Genomic DNA, 27,103 nt, shown 5'->3' with positions numbered 1-27,103 from the left:
CGGTACGCAGGCCTCTCACTGTTGTGGCCTCTCCCGTTGTGGAGTACAGGCTCTGGACGCACAGGCTCAGCAGCCATGGCTCACAGGCCCAGCCGCTCCGTGGCATGTGGGATCTTCCCGGACCGGGGCACGAACCCGTGTCCCCTGCATCAGCAGGCGGACTCTCAACCACTGCGCCACCAGGGAAGCCCTCTTATTCCTTTTTTTATTGAGATATAATTGACATATAACATTAGTTTCAGGTGTACAATATAATGATTTGATATTTGTATGTATTGCGAAATGATCATCACAATAAGTCTAGTAAATATCCATCATTTTTTTCTTGTGATGAGAACTTTTAAGATCGACTCTCTCAGCAACTTTCAAGTATACAGTAGAGTATTATTAACTGTAGTCACCATGCTGCGCACAACATCCCCCAGACTTATTTGCTTCATAAATCAGAGTTTGTACTTTTCGACCCCCTTCACCCATCTTGCCCACTCCCACACCCTGCCTCTGCCACACCAATCTCTTCTCTGTTACTATGAGTTCGGTTGTTTGGGGGGTTTTTTGGTTTTGTTTTATAAAATGTCAAAAATGTCCAAAGTTTGACCAAAATGTCCATTTTATCAAAGACAAAGAAAGGCTGTGGAAACGTTCCAGATTAAAGAAGCCTAAAGAGATGTGACAATTAAATGCAAAACCTGATTCTAGCCTGGATCCCATACTGTAAGGGGGGGAAAAAATGCTATAACGTCCTTGATGTTAATAGATACAACAAAAGCCCTGTGGTCTTAGTTCTAAGTTTCCTCAAAACCCAGAAGAAAATGACCAGTGATCTTAGGTTCTGTCCTGCTGATCGGTTTCTGTATCAATTAATTCCTAGATTCAATTAAGTCTGCATGCAGTGCAATGCATGAATATATATACAAGGCAATGGACTAGATGGAGAGGGGGCAACAGAAAGTCCTCTTTTTCTCCAAAAGGTGCTCAAAGTCTCGAGTTTCACCAACACTACCTGCCAACGCGTTTAGTCACTCTTCCTTAACTGTATTCACTGCCACGTAAACATTGAGAACTTTGGTGGCTTTTAGGAATTACTCGTGATTTTTCTAAAAAGCTGTCTGAGACTGTTTTTCTAGTCCCGAGGAAAGTCACTCATTTTACAACCCCGCCCAGTGTCCAGATTTACGGGCATTTTCCGAAGCCAGCTCACTGCAGGGGGATCCTTTCCCCAAGCTGGCGAACTTCATCCCACGACCTGCGTCAGGGCGTTACAAGTGACAAGTGACAGCCAGTGCCAGGCTGGTGGCTCACGGCACCGGCTGCGGCAGCACGTCTTTGCCCCGACCATCCTAGCGCCGCCCGTCCCCACCGCCCCCAGGCCGCCTCCCTCCCCCGGCCAGTGTCCCCACACTCGGGCCTGTTTCCTCAGTCCCGCTCAAAGAAAGAGCTACCGGCCACGAAAGGCAGATGTGTCAGCACAGGTCCCCAACCCGCGCGTCCACCCGGAGCGCGGCTGGGCGCCGGGACTACTCACCGTCCAGTAGGAGGGCCGGTGTCCAGGCTGCCAGGCGGGACAGCGCTCCTGCTCTGCGGTCACCCACTCGCCTCAGGAACAGCTGCGCCGCGTCCCCTCGGCCACCTGCAGCCGCAGGGCACAGCCACGCGCCCGTTCCGAGGCTAAGGGCGTCTGGGGGAACTGAGGGGGGCTGAGGCGACAGCTGAGGGCAGAGGAGGACAGGAGATAAGACAGGTGAGGGACAGCTGAAGCACAGCTGAAGACAGGAGAGGGAACAGGAGATGGGACAGCTAAGGGGACAGGTGACGGGACAGGAGACTAGGGCGGCCGCCTGAGCGCGCGCGGCCCGACAGTGCCCGACCTTCCCCAGGAGCGGCCGGGGCCCCCACTGCCCCCACTGCCCCCACTGCCCCAGTGGTGCGCCGGGCCCCGCCCACGGGCCCGCCACGCCCCCTCGCGGGCCGGCCCGGGGGCGAGGCGGAGCGCGCGGGGAGCCACCTCCCGAGGCGGAAGCGGAAGCGCCGCCGGGCCGCAGCCTTGGAGACGTGGGGGCGGAGCCGGCGGAGAAGCGTGACCTTTGACCCGCGGCGGGGCTTCGTGGGAGTCGGCTGGCGGCAGTGCGGGCTGCGGGTGGCCATGGAGGTAACTAGGGGCCCGGGGGCCGAGGGACCACCGCGCTTCCCCGCCTGCCCTCCCCGCCCGCCGGAGTCCGCACAGCCGCATGTGACCGGCTGGCTTTCGTTGTGTTTTGCAGGAGCCTGTTCACGACGGGGTGGCCTCGCCGGCCGCTCCTGGGACCGGGAAATCCAAGGTGAAGAGACGCTGGAGCGGCGGGGTCCTGCCGGGAGGGGAGGGGGCTCCCTGGGGGACAGCTTTCCTCCGGGCTCTCGGCCTGAGATGTCACGGTCGCGCGTTTAGTCCCTTCTCTCGGAGCTCCCCGGTGTGAAGCCTGAGTTCGTCTCCTTGCCGCCCGGCTCAGTGCTGCTGAGAGATTCCGCAGTTTCCCAACGTTAGATGAAGCCGTCTGGTGTGTGAGGTCCGAGCGGTGGGCGGGCGTCGCGGGCTCGGCTCTGTCTGCGCCTCCGCTGATGTGAGCGATGTGAGCACAGGTCACCGCTGGGGCCCTGAACGGGCGCCCAGGAGATGGGGACTTGCCGCCGAGGTTTATTGTTTCAAGCTGACTTTGAGACACTCGCCCAAACACTCAACTGCATTGAAGCTTCACGGTAACCGTGAGATAAATAATGTGGTTATGCCAGCTTTACGCCTAAGAAAACTGAGCCCGCAGGGGTTAAGGAACTTTCTCTGATTTTTAGGTAAAGCCTAAACGCTCCCTGATTCATCTTATCGCTGTAATTAGGCTTACGTGTTTTCATGTACCCAGAGACTCCTTTCAGCCTTGAATAGGACGAAGCAATTTTACAGATCTAAGGAACTTTACATAGAATTAGTCCCAGTTCCCTAATTTTGCAATTAAAGAAATCAAAATCTAGAAGGTGTCTTAACCTGTAACAAGGACATCTGTAACATAAGAGGATACATGCGATTTTCTCTACATTTCATAATAGTTGCCGAGCTAATAATTATTGAGTGAAACTTGCATTTGCTAATCTTAAAAAATGTGGTGTTTGGTTGACATAAAGATCTATTCAGTAGGATTTTTTTTATTTTTAGGCAGACTTTATGTTTCTTTTTTGTGGTATAGTAGAAACATGAATTCTCCCTAATTGGTAACATCACTGCCTCTTCCAGCTGGAAACATTGCCCAAGGAAGATCTTATCAAGTTTGCCAAGAAGCAGATGATGCTAATACAGAAAGCTAAATCAAGATGTACAGGTATTGGGTTGAAAATATTCGTCTTGACCGCAATCTTGTTTAATCGTGGTTACAACTCTTAGTTTTGTAATAGTACATTGGCTTGTTTTATCAGTGAATCCAATAATATTAGCGTAGTGGAATCTGTTACTTAGCATCCTAAACTTTGCTTCTGATATTTTTTATTATCTCATATCCCTAAACTGCAGTTACCTTTGAATTAACAAAGTCAGGGAGGAGGATTTTAAAAAACAGTTTGTTAAAGTTCAGCACTTTTTTTTTCCTCATGTGGATCATATATTCTTCTGAGTAAAGCATTTTTTCCTAGACATGAAGTTCTGAGCCCCAAGGAAGTAAGAAGCGGCCCCAAGTAAAGTAGTAAAAGATTTTTCTTCCTGGAATTTTGAAGTATATTTATTTACTGAAGTTGGTTGATTGCCTATTCAGTTTCCCTTTCTTTATATTCCAAAAAGACAAAGATATTAGTATCCTTTTTTAATATGTGTAGGTGAGCTCTTGAATTTTCAGTAACTTAACTGCCCTGCCTAAAAGCCAAGACTTATTTACTACTAGAAAAGGTCAAACTGTGTTTCCGGATCAGCTTATGATAAGAGAGTAATTTATTTGGAAAGATGTTCCAGGCTCCAGACCTAGGCATGAGTTGATGAAATAGATTAACGTGTGTTTAATATGAGGTTAGTTGTATGCTTTAAGATTATACAGTAAGAAGTTATTTACAGCTGAAATAATGTCTGGGATTTGCTTCAAAAATATCAGGATGCATAAGACAAGAGGGGAAGGAGGAAGTGAATACAGGTTGGGATGAAACAAGGTTGGTCATGTAGTAATTACTAAACCAAGATGATGGAGCATAGAGATTAATTGCACTATTCTCTCTGGGTTTTTTTTAATTCATTTGGAGTTTTCCATAATAAAAAGGAAAATAAAAGGTAATGCTGGGTGAACTTAGTGCTTTCTCAACATATCTGCTGCTTCTTAAATGTATTCTAATTTATAGTGATTTTTTTTTTTAAGAATATACTTATCACTTGAGCCAGTAATTCTTTTCTTCATTTCTGAACTAGTATCTTTTTATTTTTTTAATTGTTTAGAATTGGAGAAAGAAATTGAAGAATTGAGATCGAAACCTGTTGCTGGAGGAACTGATGATATGATTAAGGTAATGAAACAGTTGTGAGTATTGCTTTAATTTTCATTTCTGTACTTAGAGGAGATGCCTGATGATAAATCGGATTTCCTTGAGGGCTGTCAGCCTGCTTGAGCACTACCTGGCTTCCGTGCCTTTTGTTCCACTTCCTCTCTGCCCTTGGTTACGCTCTTCACCTTTCTGGTTGACTGCAAAAAGAGAGGTGAATGACCTCTGCGTCCCTTTCTGTTCTGAAGTGGTATTACTTTCTGTCCTTTCATCCTTTACACACTGTAATTATGGTTATTGCTTCAGTCTCAGGCCTGCTGTTCCCTCTCCCCATCAGAAAACCCAGCCACGCTCAGGACTTTGATGATTCTCTCCATTCCCATGGTTCTTTGTTAAACACGTCATGTCTTACTTGCTAACCATACTTACCTTGATAACCCGTAACTGAGCTCTCTTTCTCTTTTACTTCTGCATATTCTCGTCAGATGGTAGAATGTTGTTTTTATATTGTTATTCCCTGTTTAAGATCCTGAGTTGCTCATTCTTATGTGCCCTTAATGTAATTAAATGCTCTTCCTTCCCCCACTTGGCCTACCTCCTTTAAAGTTTCTTTGCTTCTCAAAGCTCTGCAGAAATTTTTTTCCTTGCTTTTGCATATTTGTAATTTGAGTCATAGTATCTATCTATTCTTTGATTATATGTTATCTTAGTGTCCCAACTTGTGAGCCATGCACAATTGAGGGACTCCCAGGAAGCTACTACCAGGAGTCTTTAAATCGCTGTGCATACCTTGCACTACCATTTTGTTCTTCATTTAGCTAGAACAGTGTATGAATCCTGAATGGTGTGCACAAATACCGTTTGGATTTGTAATGCGCCGATTGGTTTAAGCATTACTGAATTCGTAATGGTTTTGTTTATTTGGTCACTATGTATTTCCCTAATTAGTGATAGCAAAAGTACAACTCCATGTAGTTAAAGAGCACTGACTGTGGAGCCAGACTGCCTGATTTAGATCTTCAGACCCCTGCTGTGCCACACACCAGCTGTGTGACCACGGCTACGTTTCTTAACTTCCTTCTCTTCCTTCATCTGTAGCCTAGGGATAATAATAAGGCCTACTTTCATAGAGTTGTATTATGAGTTAGTACATACAGTACGTAGAGCTGGATCTGTCACATAAGTACTCAATGGTTTTATTATTACCATATATTATTTGGGGGATATTTTCTACACACATGTATACATACATACATACATGCACACCCACACTAAAAAGGAGGTTTTTGTATTTGAAAAGAGCACTGCAGAGATTCTGTTCTAATTTTGCGTCAGTTAACTCTTGGCCCTTAAAATACTTTTCATGCTGTTGCATTTCAGAATATTCAAATATCTGTCCCTTATTTCCTCCTTATCAATGTATTCTCCCTTTCTGTCAAAACTACTCCTAAAAATTTAAGGGTAGAAAATTTCTCTCAGTTAGCTAACTTTACTTTTCAGGTTATTAATTTAATATTAAAGCATGTTATCCTGACCACTCAAGTCTCAGAAAGTAAAGGTTGGTAAAATTAAATGAGAATGAAATCTTTGGTTTCCAGTGTTAATGAGAAAATTACATTGGGGAGTGATTGGCGGAGCTGTGCATCAGTTATTCAGTTGCTGTAAGTTTTCTGTTTTAGGAAAATCATATACTGCAATGTGATATGTCCTCTGCACCTCTGGAAAGGGGAAAAGACTTTCTTGCTATGTTTTATCTCTTCACTGGAAAAAGTACAGTGGAAAAACATGGCTTTGAATACAGAATTTTCTGTCCTTCATAAAAATGTATGGCTTTTTACAAGTTTTGGTTATTAAAATTTCTGATGGTCATCTTCTAGTGCCTTGAAATACATCTAAAGTTTTATTGCAAACCTGGCATATTTGACTTTTAAAAAAGAGGAATAAAAACCCGTATTTCCATGTCAAAATTTGAGGTGTATGGTATTACAGTGAACTTATATGCTGCTTCCAAATGCAAGAGGAAGGTAACAATTGCATGTCAAGATGCAGAATTTCTAGTACGTATCACTTATTGTTTTCTCTTTGCTGGAATCAAATTTGTATTTCCTAGGAAATAACTGTCTGTTTGTGCCTCTACTCTTTAAGGATATTTATAGCTGTTTTCAGATAATGTCCTCTGTATGTCTCCTAAAATTATTAATGTTTTCAGGCTTCCCCTGATAATTTACCAAACAGAAGTTTACATTGCAATACTATGCAATGTGAAAAAACTAATTCTAAAACTAAAATTGTTTTAACAAAAGTAATATATGCTCATGATTTAGAAATAGTACTAACAACTAAATAACTTATAATTCTAAATAGCTTATGGAAATTATCTCTGTATTTCCGAATAATATGCTTATACTGCTTTTCTTTGATTTATCCCTTGGTGAGACACTTAGCTATTAACTTCCTGTTACAACAGATGAAAATTTAGCTATCTTTCACAATGACTCCTACTTTCCAACTGGTCAAACAGATCAAATAATCGTTTCCTTTTTTTTCTGGACACCTGCCTCCTAAAGCCTTCTGTCCTGTGCTAATTTGGTCTAGTTGTTCTCCAGGTCTGCTGTGGTTTTCCTGGAGGCAGCCTTTTGCCATGATTCAGTGACTTATACTGCTTTCATATGTTGGCCCCCCACCCCATTTGCTGGGTCACAGGTCCTTCACTTTCTTGGTTTAACCTCGTTTTGGTAGAGCATGTCCTTCTCCAGCTTCCTAAGAACAGATGCACAGGAGGAAAGGTTTTGTGTCATCTTGTGTTTAAAAGTGGCTTTATTCTACTCTCATGTTTGAATAATAGCTATAACTCGGTATAGAACTCTAAATATTTTCTACATCTGCTTTGTTTTTGTATTTTTGAACAACAGAGTTTTTCTTTATTATTTCACAAAAAAAGTTCAGAGGCAGTTCTGGAGTGATAGTTGACTACGGTTTGTTTAGGATTTTATCTCAGTTTTAATGTTTAAGATTAACTTTATCTAAATTCACAGTGAAATGGGTCTGTGATCTTCCTATCTGTAGAGTCCTTGTATAATGTTATCAAGTTATGCCAGTTGTGTAGAATAACTTGAGAATTCTTCTTGCTTTTTGTTTTGTCTGAAAAAATTCATATGTAATTGGGATAATCTGTTCTTTGAAAGCTTGATAGAACTCACCTGTAAAACTATCTAATCCTCCTGTTTTCTTTGGTGGACAATTTTAAACCACCAGTTTGATTTTTAAGTAGTAATAGTATTGATGATGCTTTTTAATTTTTTTTCTTGAGTTACATTTTTCTAGGAAGTTTAATCCATACCATTTTACTTTTCAGTATGATTGGCAGATTAATAATTATAATATTCTTCTTAACTGTATAATCTGTAATTTATATACAGATAGGTTCCCTTGTTATTCATAATATTGTTTGTGACTTCTGTCTTCTTTTGATCAGTCTCACAAGAAGTCTATTTTGTTAGCTTTTTTCAAAGAACTGACTCTTGGCTGTTCTATTTTCCACTTCATTAACTTCCTTTCCTGCTTCATTTCTGCAGGAGATAAACTTCTCTGCGAGAGGGGGGACACTGGTGATTTCTTGCCCATTATTCTAAGCACTCCTGATTGAGATTGTCAGTCAATCCGATTTTTGAACCTGACTCTCCAGTTCCTGAGCGTGTAGTTTTCTAATTAGTGTTTGCCAGCTTCTCATGTGTTTCCCTGCACGAGCCCTTAGGCTATCGCCTTCTTCTTCTTTCTAATTCACGTCTTCCATGTCCTCCACTTGCAGTTTTCCAAAGATACATTGAAATTTCTCGTACCCTTATGTCTTTTCTCCTTTTTACTTTGCTCTTATGTATATAGCTTTGTAAATATTCTTACTTTAGCATGGTTTGGGAAAGGTGAGGAGGTAATTATGCATGAAGTCAATCCACCATTTTTAACCTCAGGCAAACAAATCATCCTGTTCCAAAACAGGCATTGACCATACGTCTGGATGCTATTCTTTTGGAAAAAGCAGAGACTGAGCAACAGTGTGTTTCTTTGAAGAAGGAAAATATTAAAATGAAGCAAGAGGTTGAGGTAAAGCAACATTTTATTTTATTTTTTTGCTTTTTATTAACTTACATAGTATAGTTATGCATTTTAGAGCCAAGACCTTAAAAAGCATCTGATCTGATTTTAACTGTAATATTTACAGACAGGGAAACAGATTGATATTTAAAAAGAAAAATAACTGAAATCACCCAACTACATAGAGATAGAGTTAATTTACTTGTTCCATTGTGTAATCTTCATTTTAGTTGTAATATTCTTTAATAAAATGGGAAAAACTACCTATTTTATAAAAAATTACCTATTTAAATAAGTTGATTGTCACACATACTCTAAATGTTATCTAAAAGAAAGAGAGAGAGAGAGAGAGAGGGAGGGAGGGAGAGAGAGAAAGAAAGAAAAAAGAAAAAGAAAGAAGAAGGAAGGAAAAGAAAAAAGAAAAGAAAAGAAAAAAGAAAGAAAAGAAAGTTGTGTATTCAGTTCTGGGATATTCAACTGTCTTTTGGGTCTGTGCTAATTTTCTCCCAAAAGCTGTATTACTCTATTCAGGAGATATTCATTAAAGCCTATGACTTAATACAACTTACATAATTTATTACCATTTAAAGGAAAATTAAATTCAGAGATTTCCTAGGTTTTAGTTATTTCTTTGAGTAACCTGTTTAGTACTGCTTAAGGTAGTCAGAGCTTCTAAGCAGAATTCTTGGAATCTCAGTATCATATTTCTTTATGAACATTTCTGCTCATTTCTTCTTTTATGAGCCTATGTCTAATTTTCCTGAGGGCAGGGGTTTGTTTTATCTTAAATAATTTTTGTGTGCTTACTTTTATAGGACTCTGCAACTAAGTTGGAGGATGTGCGCGAGGAGTTTGAACAATCACAAAGAAACTATGTGAAAGAAATGGAAAATTTGAAAAATGAATTAATGGCAGTACATTCCAAATACAGTAACGATAAAGCTGGTTGGCAAAAGGAACTGGAAGAAGCATCAAAAAAACAATTAGAGCTTTCAGAACAAATCAGATTTCAGAGTGATTCTGAAGATAATGTTAAAAAACTACAGGAAGAGATTCAGAAAATTAAGCCGGCCTTTGAGGAGCAGATTTTATGTCTGCAAAAACAGTTAGAAGTTGCCACAAATGAAAAGGAGCGAGAAATTACTCATCTCCAAGGAGTCGTTGAGGCTAATTCTCAGCAGTACCAAAAAGAAATTAATAGTTTGCAAGAAGAACTTTTACAGTTGAAATCTACACACCAAGAAGAGGTGAAAGAATTGAAGTGCCAAATTGAAGCATCTGCTAAAGAACATGAAGCAGAAGTAAATCATTTAAACCAGCTAAAGGAGAACTTAGTCAGACAGTGTGAGGCAAGTGAGAAGAACCTTCAGGAGAAATATGACTGTGAATTAGAAAACGCAAACCAGGAAAATCAAATGTGTTCTTTGCTCTTACAGGAAGATACCCTTGTAGAACAAGCAGTAAATGAAAAAGTAAAACACTTAGAAGATACCCTAAAAGAACTGAAGTCTCAACATAGCATCTTAAAAGACGAGTTAACTTACATGAATAATCTTAAATTAAAACTTGAAATTGACGCCCAGCATACAAAGGATGAGTTTTTTCACGAACGGGAAGATTTAGAGTTTAAAATTAATGAATTATTACTAGCTAAAGAAGAACAGGGGTGTGTCATTGAAAAATTAAAATCTGAGCTAGAAGATTCAAATAAACAATTTTGCTGTACCGTAGAACAACATAACAAAGAAGTACAGAGTCTTAAGGAACAACATCAAAAAGAAATATCAGAACTAAATGAGGCATTATTGTCAGGTTCAGAAAAAGAAAAATTAACATTGATGTTTGAAATACAGGGTCTTAAGGAACAGTGTGAAAACCTACAACAAGAAAAGCAAGAAGCAATTTTAAATTATGAGAGTTTACGAGAGATTATGGAAATTTTACAAACAGAGTTGGGGGAATCTGCTGGAAAAATAAGTCAAGAGTTTGAATCAATGAAGCAGCAGCAAGCATCTGATGTTAATGAACTTCAGCAGAAGCTCAGAACTGCATTTAATGAAAAAGATGCTCTTCTTGAAACCATGAATCGTCTCCAGAGAGAAAATGAAAAGTTATTAACACAGCAACAAATTGTACCAGAACTTGAAAATACCATAAAGAACCTTCAAGAAAAGAATGAAGTATATTTAGTTAGTCTCACTCAGAGAGATACCATGTTACAAGAATTTGAAGCAAAGATAAGTTCTCTTACTGAGGAAAAAGATGATCTCATAAGTAAAATTAAAGATTCTCATGAAGAGGTGGAGACTGTCTGTCACCGACGTGAAAGGGGAGAAAGGTTTATTGTAGGACCCAGGGAGAAAGTGGAGCAGACTACCCAGTACAACAGTGAGCTAGAACAAAAGGTAAATGAATTAACAGCAGAACTAGAAGAAACCTTAAAAGAAAAGGATCAAAATGACGAAAAACTGGAAAAGCTTATGGCTCAGTTGAAAACTCTCTCTGAAGACCAGGAAGCAGTGTCATCTGAAGTGAAGTCTCTTCATGAGGAAAATAGTAGACTGAGTTCAGAAAAGAACCAGTTGAGCAGGGATTTGGAATCTCTCCTGTCTCAAAAAGAAGGAGATTTTATGCTGAAGGAGCAGATTTCTGAATTAGAAAAGAAACTTCGGTTAACAGTTGAAGAAAGAGAGAATTTAAATAAACTTTTGGAAAATGAGCAACTTCAGAAGTTATTTGTCAGAGCTCAGTTGTGTGGTTTTCTTGAACAAATGGAGTCAAAAGTTTCAGAAAAAAGTGAAGAACAAGATGTTGTAAGTGTCGTACAAGCTGTAGGTGAATCCTTAGCTAAAATAAATGAAGAAAAACACAACTTGGTCTTCCAGTATGGTAAAAGGGTAGCAGAGTTAGAAAAGGAGATTAAGTTCCTCCAAGAAGAGAATGTGATTCAATGTGAGGAGCTTAGGTCTTTACTAAGAGACCATGAGCTAGAGAAAACTCTCTTAAGGAAAGAGTTAGAAGAAACCCTCTTGGAAAAAGAGGCCCTGCAGTCTGATCTTCTAGAAATGAAGAATGCTAATGAACAAACAAGGCTTGAAAATCAGAATCTCCTAATTCAGGTTGAAGAATTATCTCAAAAATTATGTAGTAAAAATGAAAACCATAATGAAAAAGAAAAATATTTTATAAAGGAACTTGAAAACCTAAGGCCATTACTAGAACAAAAAGAATCAGAATTGCAAGATGTGAGAGCAGAGTTGGTATCATTAAAGGTACTATTAATTTGCATTTTACTGATTTTAAAATACTTAGTTCTAGTCATAGACTCTAGAAAATATATATATTATTGCACTTTGAAGTCAGAAGTAAATTTTTAGCACTTAAGATCACATGCGTATTTCTGAAAGTACATTAAACATTTTCACATCACACCTTATCACATTGATCACTTCTTGGTTTTAGATCATTTTAAAATTTTGTTTCTATATAAGATTAGATGATTAGGGGGTTAAATGTTAAAATTGTATAATTAGTTACCAGCAAAGCTACAAGTAAACATGGAACACTTTGAATTTCATCCTCGTGTGGTATGCATATTAACTTAAAGAGAACTGTTGAGCAGAAATGTAGAGGCTCAAGTGGTATTTATTTTAGCCAAAAATTTAGGGGGTTTTCCCCAAATCATGACAGGATAAACTATAATCATTGTTTAATCTTTCCTTATTGCATTATGTATTTGATATCTGTTGGGTGGTTCATCTTGGCCTTGGATATTGCTGTTTTTTATAGTAAAAAACATGACCTGTACTATGTTTATAGTAAAAAGCATCATGCTACATGCATGATAAGGTCAGAATTACGTGGTCTATCAAGGGAAGAAAAAGACTGTTCACCAAATTGCTTTTTGTATGAATTCTCTTTGATAATGATTTTTTTCATGCTTAACATGATGGCCAGTACATCATGGGGAATGCAGTGATTGTCTTTGTTTTTCCTGTAAAATCTAGGATTCCTTAGAGAAATCACCTTCTGTAGAAAGTGATCAACCTTCAGTAAAAGAGTTTGAAGAAAAAATAGGTAACTATGGTTTTGCATATGTTGTCACAGTTAATTACACAGCTTCTTCTTAGTGTTAGAATAGATTGGGAAGTATTGTCACCAATTAATGAGTTGTTAAAAGCATGATGAGTAGCTCTCTCTTCCTGAGGCCGCCACTCTTGCCCCGCTGCCATCTGCTTGCCTTCCCTTTCAAAGCTCTCACTTTCTATTGTTTACTCCAAAGGAGTGATGTGATTCCATTTATAAATGGTTCCATGATTGGTTTTGGATTTTTCAAGCATTTAGCAACCTTATTTGAATGCCCAACTACCTAGGCACTGGTAATAGGAAGGGGGTTAAGGTACACACGACACAGACCGTGTCTTCAAAGAACTCACTGCAAGAAGGGGCTGTTACTGCAGTACTTTGGGGTGTGGACCAGGTACGCTGGCGACAGTACAGGAAGACGTGATTAACTGCTCGTTTCGAGTTAGGAAAAACATCACAGAATAGGCTGTACTCGTGTGTTGAAGAATGAGAAATTTGACATGAGAAGAAAAGTACTGCAGCAGGAGGAAACAGCAGGTGCTTGTACGTTAACATCCATGACGTCCAGGAGCCTTCTAGGAAGTTCTGGAGAGGCAGGAGTCTGAGCGTGAAAGGGCTGGTGTGTTGTGCAGAAGAGCTGGGACTTCCCCATACCCATCTATTCCTCAGAGTAGCATTAGGAGGTAGCTCCTCTATTCCCATTTTAAGATGGAGAAACAAAAAAGTGTTCCTTAGTTTAATGCCCAGCGGGATTGGTGGGGGAGAGGGGACGGGTGGTTGAAAGAATTTGGAATGACCCACAGTTTTCTATAATGGATGACTGGGGAAGGTAGGGTTAGGGGAGAGCATGAGTTCAGTTTTAGACAAATGAAACTTAATTACCACCCCAACTGGAGATGTCGAGTAGACTACTAACTGTGCAAGTCTGGAGTTATGGGGAGAGGGTTAGACCAGATAAGACTCCATGCTTAACACAGTGGGCATTAAAAGCCATGAGGTTGAGATCCCAAGGAAGTGAGCGTAGGAAAAAAGACGAGGACCAGAGACAGTTCTCTGTCAAAAGTCAGAAAGGTAGAAAGAACCAAGGAGAATGAGAAGGAGTAGCCGGTGAGGTAGAGCCCAGAGCATAAGATGTCTCTGAAGCTAAGATGGATGAAGCACAGGTGCAGGAGGTGCTTGAGGAGGGAAGAAGGGCCACACTAGCACTCAGCTAACCCGAGCTAAGCAGCATCCAGCTCCTTGGCGACTTGATAACACCTGCCATGATGTACTGAAGCCAGAGCCTGGTTGAAGTTGGTTCAAGGGGAAAATGGGGGAAGAGAAAGGTGAGGGCATGTGTAGACCATGCCTAGAAGGAGTTTTGCTATGAAAGAAAGAAGACATGGGACAGTGTCCAGAGGGGAGGTGTGCTCTTTTGCCTTTCTTTGTGTGATGTTTCACCTGTCCTGTCATGACCCTCCCCTGCCCTCTTTAGCTGCTTCCACTCTGTTCCTGACCTTAATCTCTTTGGTGATATTTTTCTTATTGCATGTTTGTAAACTGTTGGGAAAAAATCTGTTAGAGAGGGGGATTTGCTGCACAAGCGAGGGGAGAATTGCTACACTGATGCCTGAGTAGGTGAGAATATGCGGGATGACACGCAGAAGTGGAACACTTGGCCTGTGCTACGGGCACACACTGTGCACCTGTCACAGCCAGAGGAGGGCAGCATAAGTGAACACAGGTGCTGTGAACACTGGATGAAGAAGTAGGGACAAATTCAGATCATAGCTGAAGTTAAGCAGAACCAAGAAGTAAGATCTGGGACGCTGGTGTTTAAGTCAGGGAGATGGCTAGAGAGGTTACAGGAGAGATCCAGATTGGACATGTAAGCAGATTGCAAGTTCAGTTGTAAAAATCAGACCCACCAACCAAGAGGCATGTGCCTACGGATCATAATTGTTTAAGTGCATCTGATATCTCCTCTACTTGATCCTGATCTGCACATCACCACCTAAAAGCCTAGCATACTTGGCGTTTCCAGGAAATCATCTACTGTTAAAGGGGTCCTGACAGCCTCTCCAGTTTATAGACACTTATGAAATGGCTAAAAACCGTAGGCTGGGACTTCCCTGGCGGTCCAGTGCTCAAGACTGCACTTCCACTGCAGGTGGCACGGGTTCTGTCCGTGGTCAGGGAGCTAAGATCCCATATGCCACGTGGCATGGCCAGAAAAAAACAGGCTGTTTTGGAAGATTGAAGAAAATGCAAATTCTTTACATTGTTTGCCTCATTTAGAAAATAAGCTTTTACTTTAAAAATTAGATATTAATATTTTGCTTTTACTTTACTACTTTTAATTTCAAATTGCAGATTTTGTGTTCCAGATTAAAGATCCATTTCTAGGGCTAAAGTAAGTAAATAATGGGTGTATTTTCGCTCTTTTCCTTTGAGTCTATAGATAATTGTTTCATTGTATGTTTTTAGCATATCTGGAAGAAGAATGCAAAGACAAAGAGGAGAAAATAGAGAAGTTAAAACTAGTTGCTTTGAAGGCAAAGAAAGAACTAGGTTCTAGCAGAAAAGAGGTAAGGTGACTTAAAAAGGCAACGTTTAAGGAACTTACATGTTAGAAAATCAAGTTTGTCTCTACATAAAAAACTATTGTATATTTAAAATAGGCCCAGACGCTACGGGAAGAACTTGAATCTGTTCGCTCAGAAAGGGATCAGGTGTCTGCTTCCATGAGAGATCTCATTCAAGGAGCAGAAAGCTATAAGGTAAAAATAGTTATTTTAATAACAAGTTATATTTGTAACTTCTGAGTTAAGGAATGCACTAGAAATGTAAAACTCTTGTCCATAACCTAATCACCTTGTATTTTTTAGGAAATCTTTTTTTCTATTTTTTTGTGTAATGTATCATCCTAGTATCAGATTTTAAGTGGCTAAGCTTTAAATATGCCTTTAAGCTATTGTTTTTTAAAACTAAATTTCTGTTTTGGTATTTCCTAATAAAATCAGTAACAAAAAAGATGGCCATTGTTACTGTTATTATTTAATAGTCTTCTGGCCAGGTGAATAAATGTGAAAGTTAGACATGTCTAACACGAAAGTGAAAACATTATTTGAAGGCAGTATTGCTTGTCTACCTAAATAACATGAGAATCTATTATAAAAAATGTAAGAATTAAAAGTAAGAGAGTACCATTATATTTGTTTATGCATTCAAATATTTATACAGCCAGGCTAAGTACTGATTACTGGGGAGACGGTGGTCAACCAAGTAGACGGAGTTCCTGTCTGTCTGCTTGGGACTTAAACTCCAGTGGCAGAGACAAAAGTCCAAGAAAATACCGTGTGGAAAAGTAAAGGCGGCTAGGGGCAGAGAGTGGCCCACAGGCAGGTGGGATTCGATGGAAAGAAGAAGGCACCAAAGTAGCCCAAAAACGTGACATTTCAGGAAGAACTTTAATGAGACTAAGTGGAAAGAGGAAATTGACATCTTGCTCTACCAGACACTAAAATTTATTATAAAACTACATAATATGATACAGTTCTGATGCAAAAATAAGGCAGGTTAATTGAACAGAAGACAGAGACTTCTGGGGGCTTCCCTGGCGGTCCAGTGGTGAAGACTTCACCTTCCAGTGCGGGGGGTGTGGGTTCGATCCCTGGTCGGGGAGCTAAGATCCCACATGCTTTGGGGCCAAAAAGCCAAAACAGAAGCAATATTGTAACAGATTCAGTAAAGACTTTAAAAATGGTCCACATCAAAAAATCTTTAAAAAAAAAAAAAGAGACTTCTTTATAAAAACAAGCACTTACAGGCCCCAGGTACTCTTCTAAGTGCTTTACATGTCTTATCACACCTGATATGTGTGTGATAAGTATGTTGCTGATTCACCAGTAAGGAATCAGAGGCACGGAGGTCACAGAGCAAGTAACTAGTAGAGCTGGGGTTGGATTCAAGCAGTCTGGTTTCAGATCTGTTCTTTTACCAAGTAAACTACACAACCCCAGTAAGATTTGAAAGCAGAGGAGCCAGCGCGGGAGGAATCAGAAAGCTGCTTCAGAAGGATGTGGTTCAAGTTTCCCTCCGTGTCACGCAGCAAAATAAATCCTGCAGTTGTGTCAAAAGATGAAAGCGATTGTTTTTAAACTTAGAAAAACATACTTGATCATTCAAGCTCTGGATACAAAATACTTTTCTCAACCTAAAAGCAGTTAAAGAAGTTACAAGGGAAAAGACAAATTGAACTAGATAAAATATAAAGTTGACATATGAAAATATGACGAGGGGTTAGTATCCTTAATATATAAAGATGTAAGTCCATTTTTTAAAGAGCACTTCTTTGAAATTCATATATGAGGTTGTCTTTTATGAGCCATTAGGAGCTTGCTTCTTTACATTTTCAGAACCCATATGATTTATTATCTCCTGCAAAGGTAGACCAGGTATACCAATTTATTTGTTTAAAATATGTATTTCAAAGGACTGGGGAAAAAAGAATAGAACATCCAAGAACTGTGGAACAGCTGCACAAAATATAGCATATGCACAATGAATGCCATAGGAGAAGAGAAAGAGCAGCAGAAATATTGGACACAGTAATGACTGAGCATTTACCCAGACTAAGGTCAGACGCCAAGCTACAGATCCAGCAAGCTCAGAGGACACCACACGCGGTACATACCAAAACTGTTACACCAAGGCAAGTCGTTTTCGCACTGCGGAAAATCAAAGATAAAGTCCTGAAAGAAGCCATAGGGGAAAAAATACCTTATTCATAGAAGAGCAAATATACGAATTACATCCAACTTCTCAGAAACCATACAAAAAAGAAGCATGTGGAATGAGTTAAAGTGTTGAGAGAAAAAACCCACCAACCTAGAATTCTGTGCCCTGTAAAATTACCCTTCAAAAGTGAAGGAGCAATAGAATTTCTCAGATAAAAATTGAGAGACTTTGTTGTTAGTAAACATGCCTTTCAAGAAATGTTAAAAGTTCTTCAGAGAGAAGGAAAATGATATAGGTCAGACCCAGAAGAGGCAACACAATGTTTTCTGGTTTTTGTTTTTGGCCGTGCCTCGCATGTGGCATCTTAGTTCCCCGACCAGGGATCAAACCCAGGCCCCCTGCAGTGGAAACGTGGAGTCTTAACCACTGGGCCTCCAGGGAAGTCCCCAGCGTGGTATTGAAGAAGAACAGAAGAGCACAGTGGGGGGATCCACCTGCCCAACTCGAGACTTCCTATAAAGCTACAGCAGTCAGGGCAGCGCGGGCTGACGTTGGTAAAAGAATGAGGAAACAGAACAGTGGGACAGAATAGAGCCTAGAAGCAGACCACGGGTATAGTCAACTCTTGACAATGGAGCAAAGATCATCTTCAACAAATGGTGCTGGAGCAGCTGGACGTCCACATGCAAAAAAAGTGAATCTGTCCACAGACCTTACACCTTCACAAAAATTAACTCAAGTGGGTCACAGACATAAGTGTAAAACACAAAACTATAAACTCCTAGAAGATAACATAGGAAAACCATAGGTCATCTGCACCCTCGATGACCTTGGGGAAGGCTCCAAAGGCACAATCCGTGAAGGAACTCATAAGCTGTACTTCTCTGAAGGCCACTTTCAAGGAAAACTCACAACCATTTTGTTAGTTATTTTGTACAGGGATTCATTTTTATGCAGGAGAGCAGTCAGTAGTCCAGGAAGAAGGCAAAAACAGGATTTATAAGAAGCGGGGAGAGGAAACACAAACTACAGGCAATCTGGAAACAGTGACTCTCATATATTTTGGAGGATAATCCCACAGGCTGGTGTATAGCACAAAGGTCAGTCCCAGGATTCTGTCCTTGAGTAGGGGCCAACTAGGAATATCAAAGAAAAAAATTCAGTTGGTTTTAGAGTCTTCGGAAATTGATGAATGTTTTGCATCAAAGGGTGAGACTGTATAAAATGTCTTCCTGTGTTCTTCGATTAGCACCTCTGCCTCACCTCAGGCCAGGCCCGAAACAATTCCCTCAGCAGAATTCTTTAGGTGGAGTTAACGGGACCAGGTTAAACTTTTTCTCCTCCCTCCTTAAATGTTGTATACATTTCAGAAGTTTATTTTTGATGACTAGGATATATAACTGGGAGATGCTATATTGTATACATTTTAAATCCCTTCCCTTGAATAGATTTCCCCACCCATACTAAAAGTCGTCTGGATTCTGCTAATTGTATTATATAACATATAATATAATATATAGGGTATAATATATTGGGTATTCTATCAAATGTTGAACCTAGGTAAATATTTCAGGCTTCTGGAATGAACTCATAAATCTTGTATTAAGATGGCTCAGTAGGGCTTCCCTGGTGGCGCGGTGGTTGAGAGTCCGCCTGCCGGTGCGGGGGACACGGGTTCGTGCCCCGGTCCGGGAAGATCCCCCATGCCGCGGAGTGGCTGGGCCCGTGAGCCATGGCCGCTGAGCCTGCGCGTCCAGAGCCTGTGCTCCGCAACGGGAGAGGCCACAGCAGTGAGAGGCCCGCGTACCGCAAAAAAAAAAAAAAGAAAAAAGATGGCTCAGTAATACAGTCTGGCTGATTGAATGTATGATAATATCCTAAAGTTAAATCCTTTTGTCTTTTGTTGAAGAATCTTGTGTTGGAATATGATAAGCAGTCAGAGCAGTTGGATCTGGAGAAAGAGCGGGCTCGTGATTTTGAGCACCAAGTAGAAGACCTGACAAGACAATTAAGGAATCTGGCTTTTCAGGTAACTTGAAATTGAGCAAGTGCATATGTGGAAATTGTAATAAGTATATTCCAATTATAATATTTTTTTGCACAAAAAATTAAATTTAATACATAGTCAGAAACTTTATTTTCTTTTTCCCACTGTTGGGAGAAGAATATGACAGAAAACTAGCCACCATCCCATCTTATTGCTGTAATCTCAGGTCTGGGTTTTTTGTTTTCATTTTTTCATTTCCACCTTTTCCTCTGTTAGTGCTCCTGGTCTCTTGTAATGTTTGCCAAATTAATATCAACAGTGTTAGTGTTTTAAACGTACTCTTGATTTTACGTTTTCATTCTGTGGAATCGATTTTGAAATCTTCACTTTTTTATGCTATGCCAATATTCTCATTGATGTTGCATTTTATTCTTCCTCTCATTTGTGTATTTTCTGCATGTTTACAGTAATGAATCATTTGCCATTCTAGTGTGAAAAATTAAACTCAGATAATGAAGACCTCCTGGCCCGTATTGAGACACTGCAGTCTAACACCCGGTTATTAGAAGTGCAGATTTTGGAAGTCCACAAAGCCAAGGCCATGGCAGACCAAGAGTTGGAAGCTGAAAAACTTCAGAAAGAGCAGAAAATAAAGGTAAAAACAGTTCTGTGGGATTAATTCATTTATACAGTGATATTTTTATCAAAGTATTTAAGTGAATGAAAGACTTGCTGATGAGTAGCATTTGTTAATATAGCAAAGTTTATTAAATCCTTAATGTATGCCAACTATGAATTTGAGAATCCAAGTTATAATTTTTGGGTGTATTTTTTTTTTAAGTATGGAACTTTCTGTACTTTATATGTCAGATTTATTTTATAGCCCCTTACAAATACTTTTTATTAATGCTGGTTGGCTTAGGGGTGGTGATGTTTTTATTTTTAATTTTAGGAGCATGCCAGTTCTGTAAACGAGCTTGAAGAGCTTCAGCTACAACTGCAAAAGGAAAAGAAACAGCTTCAGAAAACCATGCAAGAATTAGAGCTGGTTAGAAAGGTAAAATGAAACACCAGACTCAAAACCGATACGAATATTCACATTCTTAAACTATTCTGTAAATGTAGAAAAGAAATATTTGAAAAACAACGTTAGTTGTGGTGCTGAAATACTGCTTTATAGATTATTTGCCTCCAAATACTGAAAATTTAATGTAGTTCTCTGAGTGCCTGTCTCTCCAGAAGAATCTAGGCTCACAAATTATTAGACTTCAGTTTGCTATTTTACTTTTCATACCTGATTGTTGTATGACAAACGAAGATTTAATTAATGTCAAAAGCTAAAGTTAGTATTATGCTTAGAACTTTGGCTAATTTTTCTCTACTTTTTCAAAGATGAGGGCAAAAATAAAGGTACTATAAGGGTTGCTTAAATATGAATATTTGTAAATAAGAGCCCCACAAGAGCAGATAGACCGATTGTAGTTAATGAAAACTATAATGAAATACAATGACACTGAAAAGTCAAATTATTACAAAAATACTTTATGAAATTACAAACTAGAATGTATCCACCTTGTAGTTTCTGCATTCATGTATAAACTTTCTCTATAGAACCAGTGTGTTCCTGTGGCATCCTTTTAGAAATTCTGGAAAAAAATTAACTCATCTAGTGTTATGTGGATCTTTTATTATAATATGTGCAGGATGCCCAACAAACCACATTGATGAACATGGAAATTGCTGATTACGAACGTTTGATGAAAGAATTAAATCAAAAGTTAGCTAATAAGAGCAGCAAGATAGAAGATTTGGAACAAGAAATAAAAATCCAAAAACAGAAACAAGAAACCCTGCAGGATGAAATGAGTGAGTAGAATAGAGCCCACTTTAGCTCACGGTCACTGCCCCCAGCAGAAGTCGGGATCGGTGTGGGGGGAGGATGCTAGTTGTTGGTTTCACCAGCTCTTGGCGGCCAGGTCATCCACACAGCAGGAACCCTGCCCGAGGATCAGAGAGGGGGCTGTGAAACCACTTCCTGTACCCTTGTGTGCAGTCCAGGTGGGTGCTTAATGTATTCATTCCCGTAAACGTTTCTCAGGTGGTCCTGGGCCACCATTTGCTGATTGTCTGCAGAGTGGGATAATGCAGTAGCGGCGAAATCTTTCTTTTTCAGGTGATTATATTCCATTTTATCTGTTAAATAATTTCTAATGTAAGCATCTAGAGCTCTAAGTATCCCTTTAGGCATTCCTTCAGCTACAGCTAACAAATTGATATGTTGTATTTTTATTTTAATTCAGCTGAAAATACTTTTTAATTTCCTTTGAATCTCTTTTTTGGCCCATGGGTTTTTTGTTTTGTTTTGTTTTGTTTTTGGCTGCATTGGGTCTTCGTTGCTGCACGTGGGCTTCCTCTGGTTGCGGCGAGCGGGGGCTACTCTTCGTCGTGATATGTGAGCTTCTCACTGCGGTGACTTCTCTTGTGGAGCATGGGCTCTAGGTGTGTGGGCTTCAGTAGTTGTGGTACGCGGGCTCAGTAGTTGTGGCTCGCAGGCTTAGCTGCTCCACAGCATGTGGGATCTTCCCGGACCAGGGCTCGAACCCGTGTCCCCTGCATTGGCAGGCGGATTCTTAACCACTGCGCCACCAGGGAAGTCCTGGCCCATGGGTTTTTTAATTCCTAAGTAATTAAAGGAATTTTCAGATATCTTTCTGTGAATGGTTTCTTTAAATCCTCACTGTGCACATACCACATCTTCCAGCTGCGTTCTCGTGCAAACTGGGTAGCAGGGCTCCAGGTCACACACGTTGCAAACATTTGGTTTTGCAAGTTAGTCAACTAGCTGAAAAAGAGTCTTGAATCTGGGAAAAACTAAAAAGAGCTGCTTATTCAAGAAGCCACCCACTGTCACTGGTGAGTAAGTACAGGAATGAGAGGTTCAGGCAGCGGGTGCCAAGAGCTCAGAGGGAGGAGCTTCTGCGGACAAGCGATTGAAAGTTGGGGCTTGCGTTGGGCCTTGAGATTTGAAGAGAAGAAGCAGGTTGGGAAGGGTGGTCCTTTCTGCAGCATAGTTATGAGCAGAAGTGAAAAGAAATAACATAATTTTGGAAGACTTTACTAGTTGGAAGAAAAGGCTTGCCCTGTTAGGGAGAAGTGAAATGTAATTAGGAAGCTCTTCTTTATCCAGTTCAGAAAGGCCCTGAATACCAGAATGTACTTGGGCCCTTTTGACAGCCCTTTTGAAGGACAGCGGAACAGATCAGTGAGCACAGTGTGGAGTCTTGGAAATGCTCCCAGCCTCGGGCAGCACAGGCCCTGCAAGGCTGAGCTGGGAAGCTGGGGACCCCCCGGGGAGGAAGGTGAGGACACATCAGGACAGTGTCCATGCAAAACCCTCAGCCAGCTCACTCTGCCTGGGGCGTGAGGAACACACATCTCCTTGATCCCAGGCCCTCCAGCATCGGGCCCCCGTGTACCTTCTCAGCCTAACCTTCGTTACTCCCTCGGTGCAGAGGCCCTTCCTTCTTCCAGAACAGGACTCATGCTTTTCCACGACTGTGTCTGCTGCTGTGCCCTCACCCTCCCACCCCTGTGCTCACCTTCTGGAATCCTTACTAATCTTAAATGTTTGCTGTTCCAGGAAGTCTTCCTTGTCCCAAGCAGATATAACCTGGATATAACCTTGAGGCCACGTGGGTCCGCATGGCCTTTTGCATTTCTGTTTTAATAGTTAAATTTTGCTTTACATTATCACACTATCCCAGATGGTATCCCCTCTTTTCATTCTGTGTTCTCAGAGCTCATAATTCCTGGAGCACTTAAAGGCTTTGTATGTAACTTGTGCTTTGTACAGTCTCTTCAGGACTGGGTAAATAGTTGCCAGGAAATAACTGATGATAACATATCATAAAGGCAAGTTAAGGTATTTTCTTACAGGACACCTGCTCTTGTTTACTGAGTGATACAGTCATTGCATGTGGATTTAACTTCATGGAGTTAGTCATTGCTGGTGGGGTCTTCTAGCAGCCGTCACATGGCCACGTTCGTGGCCTAGACTCAGCCTCAGGCACACTTGTTCTGTAAAGGACCAGGTCGTAAATCTCGGGCCCCAAGGTCTCTGTCGGACGTTCTTTATTTGCTTCACAATGGCTGTGGCCAGGTTGGCCTGCTGGTGTGGTTGGTACTGTGATCTGGACAGTGAATCCACTTATTTCCATTTGATGCTCTTCTTTAACCTCTGTTAGCATAAAAGTTTTTTGTCTTAATCATGTTTCAGTCTGTTCCTCAATGAACTACCTTTGTCCTACAAAACAGTTAGTATCACAAACACAGATCAGGTCTGTGCCTCTAAGGTGATTAGAAACAGCACCTCTTTTGAGGTATTTCTTACAAGTAAAGTCTATGTTTTAGATACACAGTAAGTATATGCCTTTATTTTAGAGATACGTGCTAAAATACATACAGACAAATGGATTTCAAGTGTGGGGGGGCCCAGGGGGCACAGGAGTAAGTGAGAGTGTGGGTCTGGGGTTGCAGACGTTTGCTGTAAAGGGCCAGACAACACACATTTTCAGCTTTGCGGGCCCTGTGGTCTCTTGCTGCGCTAAAGCAGCCGTAAACAGTATGTAAACAAACTGTTCACAGAAACAGGCAGCAACAGTGGCCTGTGGGCCTGACGCCTGATCTGGGTGGAATGAGGTTGGCCATGTGTTGGTGATCGTTAAAGGCGGTGATGGGTCCGGTGGGGTTTAGTGTGTTATTGTCACTAGTGTCATATATGTTTGCAATGGTCCTTAATAAAAATCTAAGACAAGTTCCTTTCAGAGGTAGGCTAATACAAAGAAAAGACTTGTCATTTGTTCACTTAAATTCACTCATAAAACTGTTTCTCCTGAAACGATCTCTCCCACTAGCTTCACTGCAGGCTTCAGTACAACAGTATGAGGAAAAAAACACCAAAATCAAGCAGTTGCTTGTGAAAACCAAAAAAGAACTGGCAGAGTCAAAGCAAGCGGTATGCGAATTTCTCAGTTTCATATTTCAGTCCTTATTCATAGAGTATTTGTGAATAACTTCACTATTTAATTTAACCGAGTTTCTTGTTCTGTAGGAAACTGATCACTTAATACTTCAAGCGTCTTTAAAGGGCGAGCTGGAGGCAAGCCAGCAGCAAGTAGAAGTGTATAAAGTAAGATTCTTTTTACTCTTTAAGATTTTAAAAATTTGCATGTGGAAGTAAGGTACCACTTGGGGATTTTTCTAAATATATATGTATATATTAAACACATGTGTGCACACACACACACAATTTCTCCCCCTAAATATTCTTCATCAACATTTTGAGGAAGGAGAAGCAGTGAGCCAAGTGTGGCTTATAACTGGGTTTACCATTGAGCATAAGCTTGGTTCTTTTCATGTATTTGAAAACCCATAATACATTAAGAATATGGCAGCAGAAAATAAACATGGCCCCAAACCTACATCTGAACTTTCTAAATGATAGTACAGTCACAGGGATCTGTTTATAAAAAGGTTTTATATATTCACATCACATTACATCTTTTAGGTTTATTTATTGTTTATATTTTTTTATATCCATTATGTTTATATATAATACCTTTAGTTATTTAATTAAACGTTGAACTGTAACGTGTGGTCTGGAATTTTTTTCATGATTGATTATTTGATTGATTTTGATTCAAGGAAAACCAAGTTAATTTATTGTGAAAATGTTCCACTCATATTGGCTCCAGTCTTTCAATAATCATAAGTTAAAAATCCTACTATTTAATTACGTCCCTTAAATATAGTCCTCTCTCAAAACCCAAGTTGGTGTTTAACCAAAGTCAGTTTAACCAGTGAAGATCTGATTCACCAGAGCCTGACCGAAAGCCTCTGCCCCCAGATTCAGCTGGCAGAAATGACGTCGGAGAAGCACAAAGCTCACCAGCACCTGAAGGCGTCCGCGGACCAGCAGCAGCGCACGCTGGGCGCCTACCAGCAGAGGGTGGCGGCCCTGCAGGAGGAGTGCCGCGCGGCCAGGGTGCGTCCTCCCCAGGGTGGGCAGCTCCCACCCGGCTTGGCCCCATCCACCCCAACCCCAGTCCAGCCCTGACTCTCACTTGCATAACTTCTTTTTGCTAAAGGGAAAGGCATGGGTACACACTCTTTTCATTTTAACCTTGTTTTACAGTTTCTGTATGGAAGAAAGGTTTTTTCTTTTTTCTTTTTTTTCTTTTTTTTAGTTTTTTCATTAGGAAGGTTACAGTTCTCTCTGAGGGCTAAGTGATTATAAAATCATATTCTGTTAGAACAGCCACTTTCTTTCTTCAACGTACAGAACAAGACCCCTGCAGTGGTTTTGTTACAGGTGCAGCTCTGTCCAAGCCACCTTGGCAAAGGGGCCTTGGAAGGTCACAGGTCACTTCAAGAAAGTCCAAGACCTAGAATTTAACTTTTCCCACTCTCTTTTGAAAAGTGAAGTTCAAGTAGCTTAATTTCTTTGAATTAATTTTTCTTATATTTATCATAAGTGAAAATTGTTCTAAAGTTCCAAAGGCAAATAGTGCTATTATAAAATTTATTGGCAATAAATTAATTTACATGGGACGAAAACAGGTAGAAATGTACCTCTTGTCAGACAAAGTTATGTCGTTCAAAGGCTTTAAAAAAGTGTAAGGCCAACAGTAGTATACTTTTTAGGGAAAGGTACCTGGGGACTAAAAAGTAGCAGCCATTTTGCTTATTTTTAAAGAAAGGTTTTCATCTTAATTCATTAGTCTCTGAGAGGAAATAGGAGGATCACACAACCTAGAAAATGCAGTAAATTTCTCTCTCTCTGAACTGTTACAGGCAGAACAAGCTGCTGTCACCTCTGAATTTGAGAGCTACAAAGTCCGAGTTCACAACGTTCTAAAACAACAGAAAAATAAGTCTGTGTCTCAGACTGAGACTGACGGAGCCAAACAAGAAAGGTAAAGTCTGAGCTACGCGGAACCTCCCACGGGGGTGGAAGATCCTGCTCTGATTGCTTTTGACCGTGGAAGTTTACATGTAGTCACCAGTGAGGACAGAGCCGGCTTCACCGCACTGTTCACGCAGAGACACATGTGCAGGAGCCGTGGAGCCAGGTGGCGTCCAGGCACCCGGGCCACACAGTCCAACCCTGTCCGTCGGTTCCGGTCACAGTGTAAGGACAGACATCACCGTTACATCAGGACCAGTTTTTGCACTTATGAAAATATAGTAGGAGAATAAAAATGCTTCCTTGATGTACTTATTCACCATTAGTTAGGCTAAGCATAAGTTGATTAAAAACATTTTACTTATTTCAAAAAGTTTTAAGTTAAGAACTAAATTTTCATCTAGAATTAAATTTTTCTTCTTAAATTTATGACAATCTCAATTATATACTGATTCAATAGTATATTAATGCTCCTTAAAAACTAGCATACAGATCACTTTTGTGAGTTATTCAAAAATATACTAGGGGGGCTTCCCTGGTGGCGCAGTGGCCTGGTGGCGCAGTGGTTGAGAGTCGGCCTGCCGATGCAGGGGACACGGGTTCGTGCCCCAGTCCGGGAGGATCCCAACTGCCACGGAGCGGCTGGGCCCGTGAGCCATGGCCGCTGAGCCTGCGCATCCGGAGCCTGTGCTCCACAACGGGAGAGGCCACAAAAAAAAAAAAAAAAAAATATATATATATATATATATATATATATATATATATATATATATACA

At 40.5% G+C, this 27,103-nt stretch overlaps 1 protein-coding gene across 1 annotated transcript in view; it reads left to right on the top strand.

The window, feature by feature from the left end:
• Positions 1-2,123: 2,123 nt before the first annotated feature.
• Positions 2,124-27,103, top strand: part of GCC2 (GRIP and coiled-coil domain containing 2) — a 33,410-nt gene continuing 8,430 nt past the window's right edge. The window contains exons 1-17 of the mRNA XM_007456816.1: positions 2,124-2,149; positions 2,262-2,318; positions 3,260-3,344; positions 4,436-4,503; positions 8,476-8,580; positions 9,387-11,843; positions 12,579-12,648; positions 15,124-15,224; positions 15,318-15,416; positions 19,286-19,405; positions 19,854-20,018; positions 20,316-20,420; positions 21,067-21,229; positions 24,277-24,377; positions 24,474-24,551; positions 25,269-25,406; positions 26,216-26,337. Coding sequence (XP_007456878.1) covers positions 2,144-2,149; positions 2,262-2,318; positions 3,260-3,344; positions 4,436-4,503; positions 8,476-8,580; positions 9,387-11,843; positions 12,579-12,648; positions 15,124-15,224; positions 15,318-15,416; positions 19,286-19,405; positions 19,854-20,018; positions 20,316-20,420; positions 21,067-21,229; positions 24,277-24,377; positions 24,474-24,551; positions 25,269-25,406; positions 26,216-26,337 — 4,040 coding nt within the window. The 5' untranslated portion in view covers positions 2,124-2,143. The remainder of the gene's footprint in view (positions 2,150-2,261; positions 2,319-3,259; positions 3,345-4,435; positions 4,504-8,475; positions 8,581-9,386; positions 11,844-12,578; positions 12,649-15,123; positions 15,225-15,317; positions 15,417-19,285; positions 19,406-19,853; positions 20,019-20,315; positions 20,421-21,066; positions 21,230-24,276; positions 24,378-24,473; positions 24,552-25,268; positions 25,407-26,215; positions 26,338-27,103) is intronic.

The sequence above is a fragment of the Lipotes vexillifer genome, unplaced genomic scaffold (genome assembly GCF_000442215.2).
Source record: "Lipotes vexillifer unplaced genomic scaffold, Lipotes_vexillifer_v1.1 scaffold777, whole genome shotgun sequence".
NCBI classification, from domain to species: Eukaryota; Metazoa; Chordata; class Mammalia; order Artiodactyla; family Lipotidae; genus Lipotes; species Lipotes vexillifer.
Note: the sequence above shows the minus strand (reverse complement) of the source record. Positions and strands in the feature narration are given on the sequence as shown.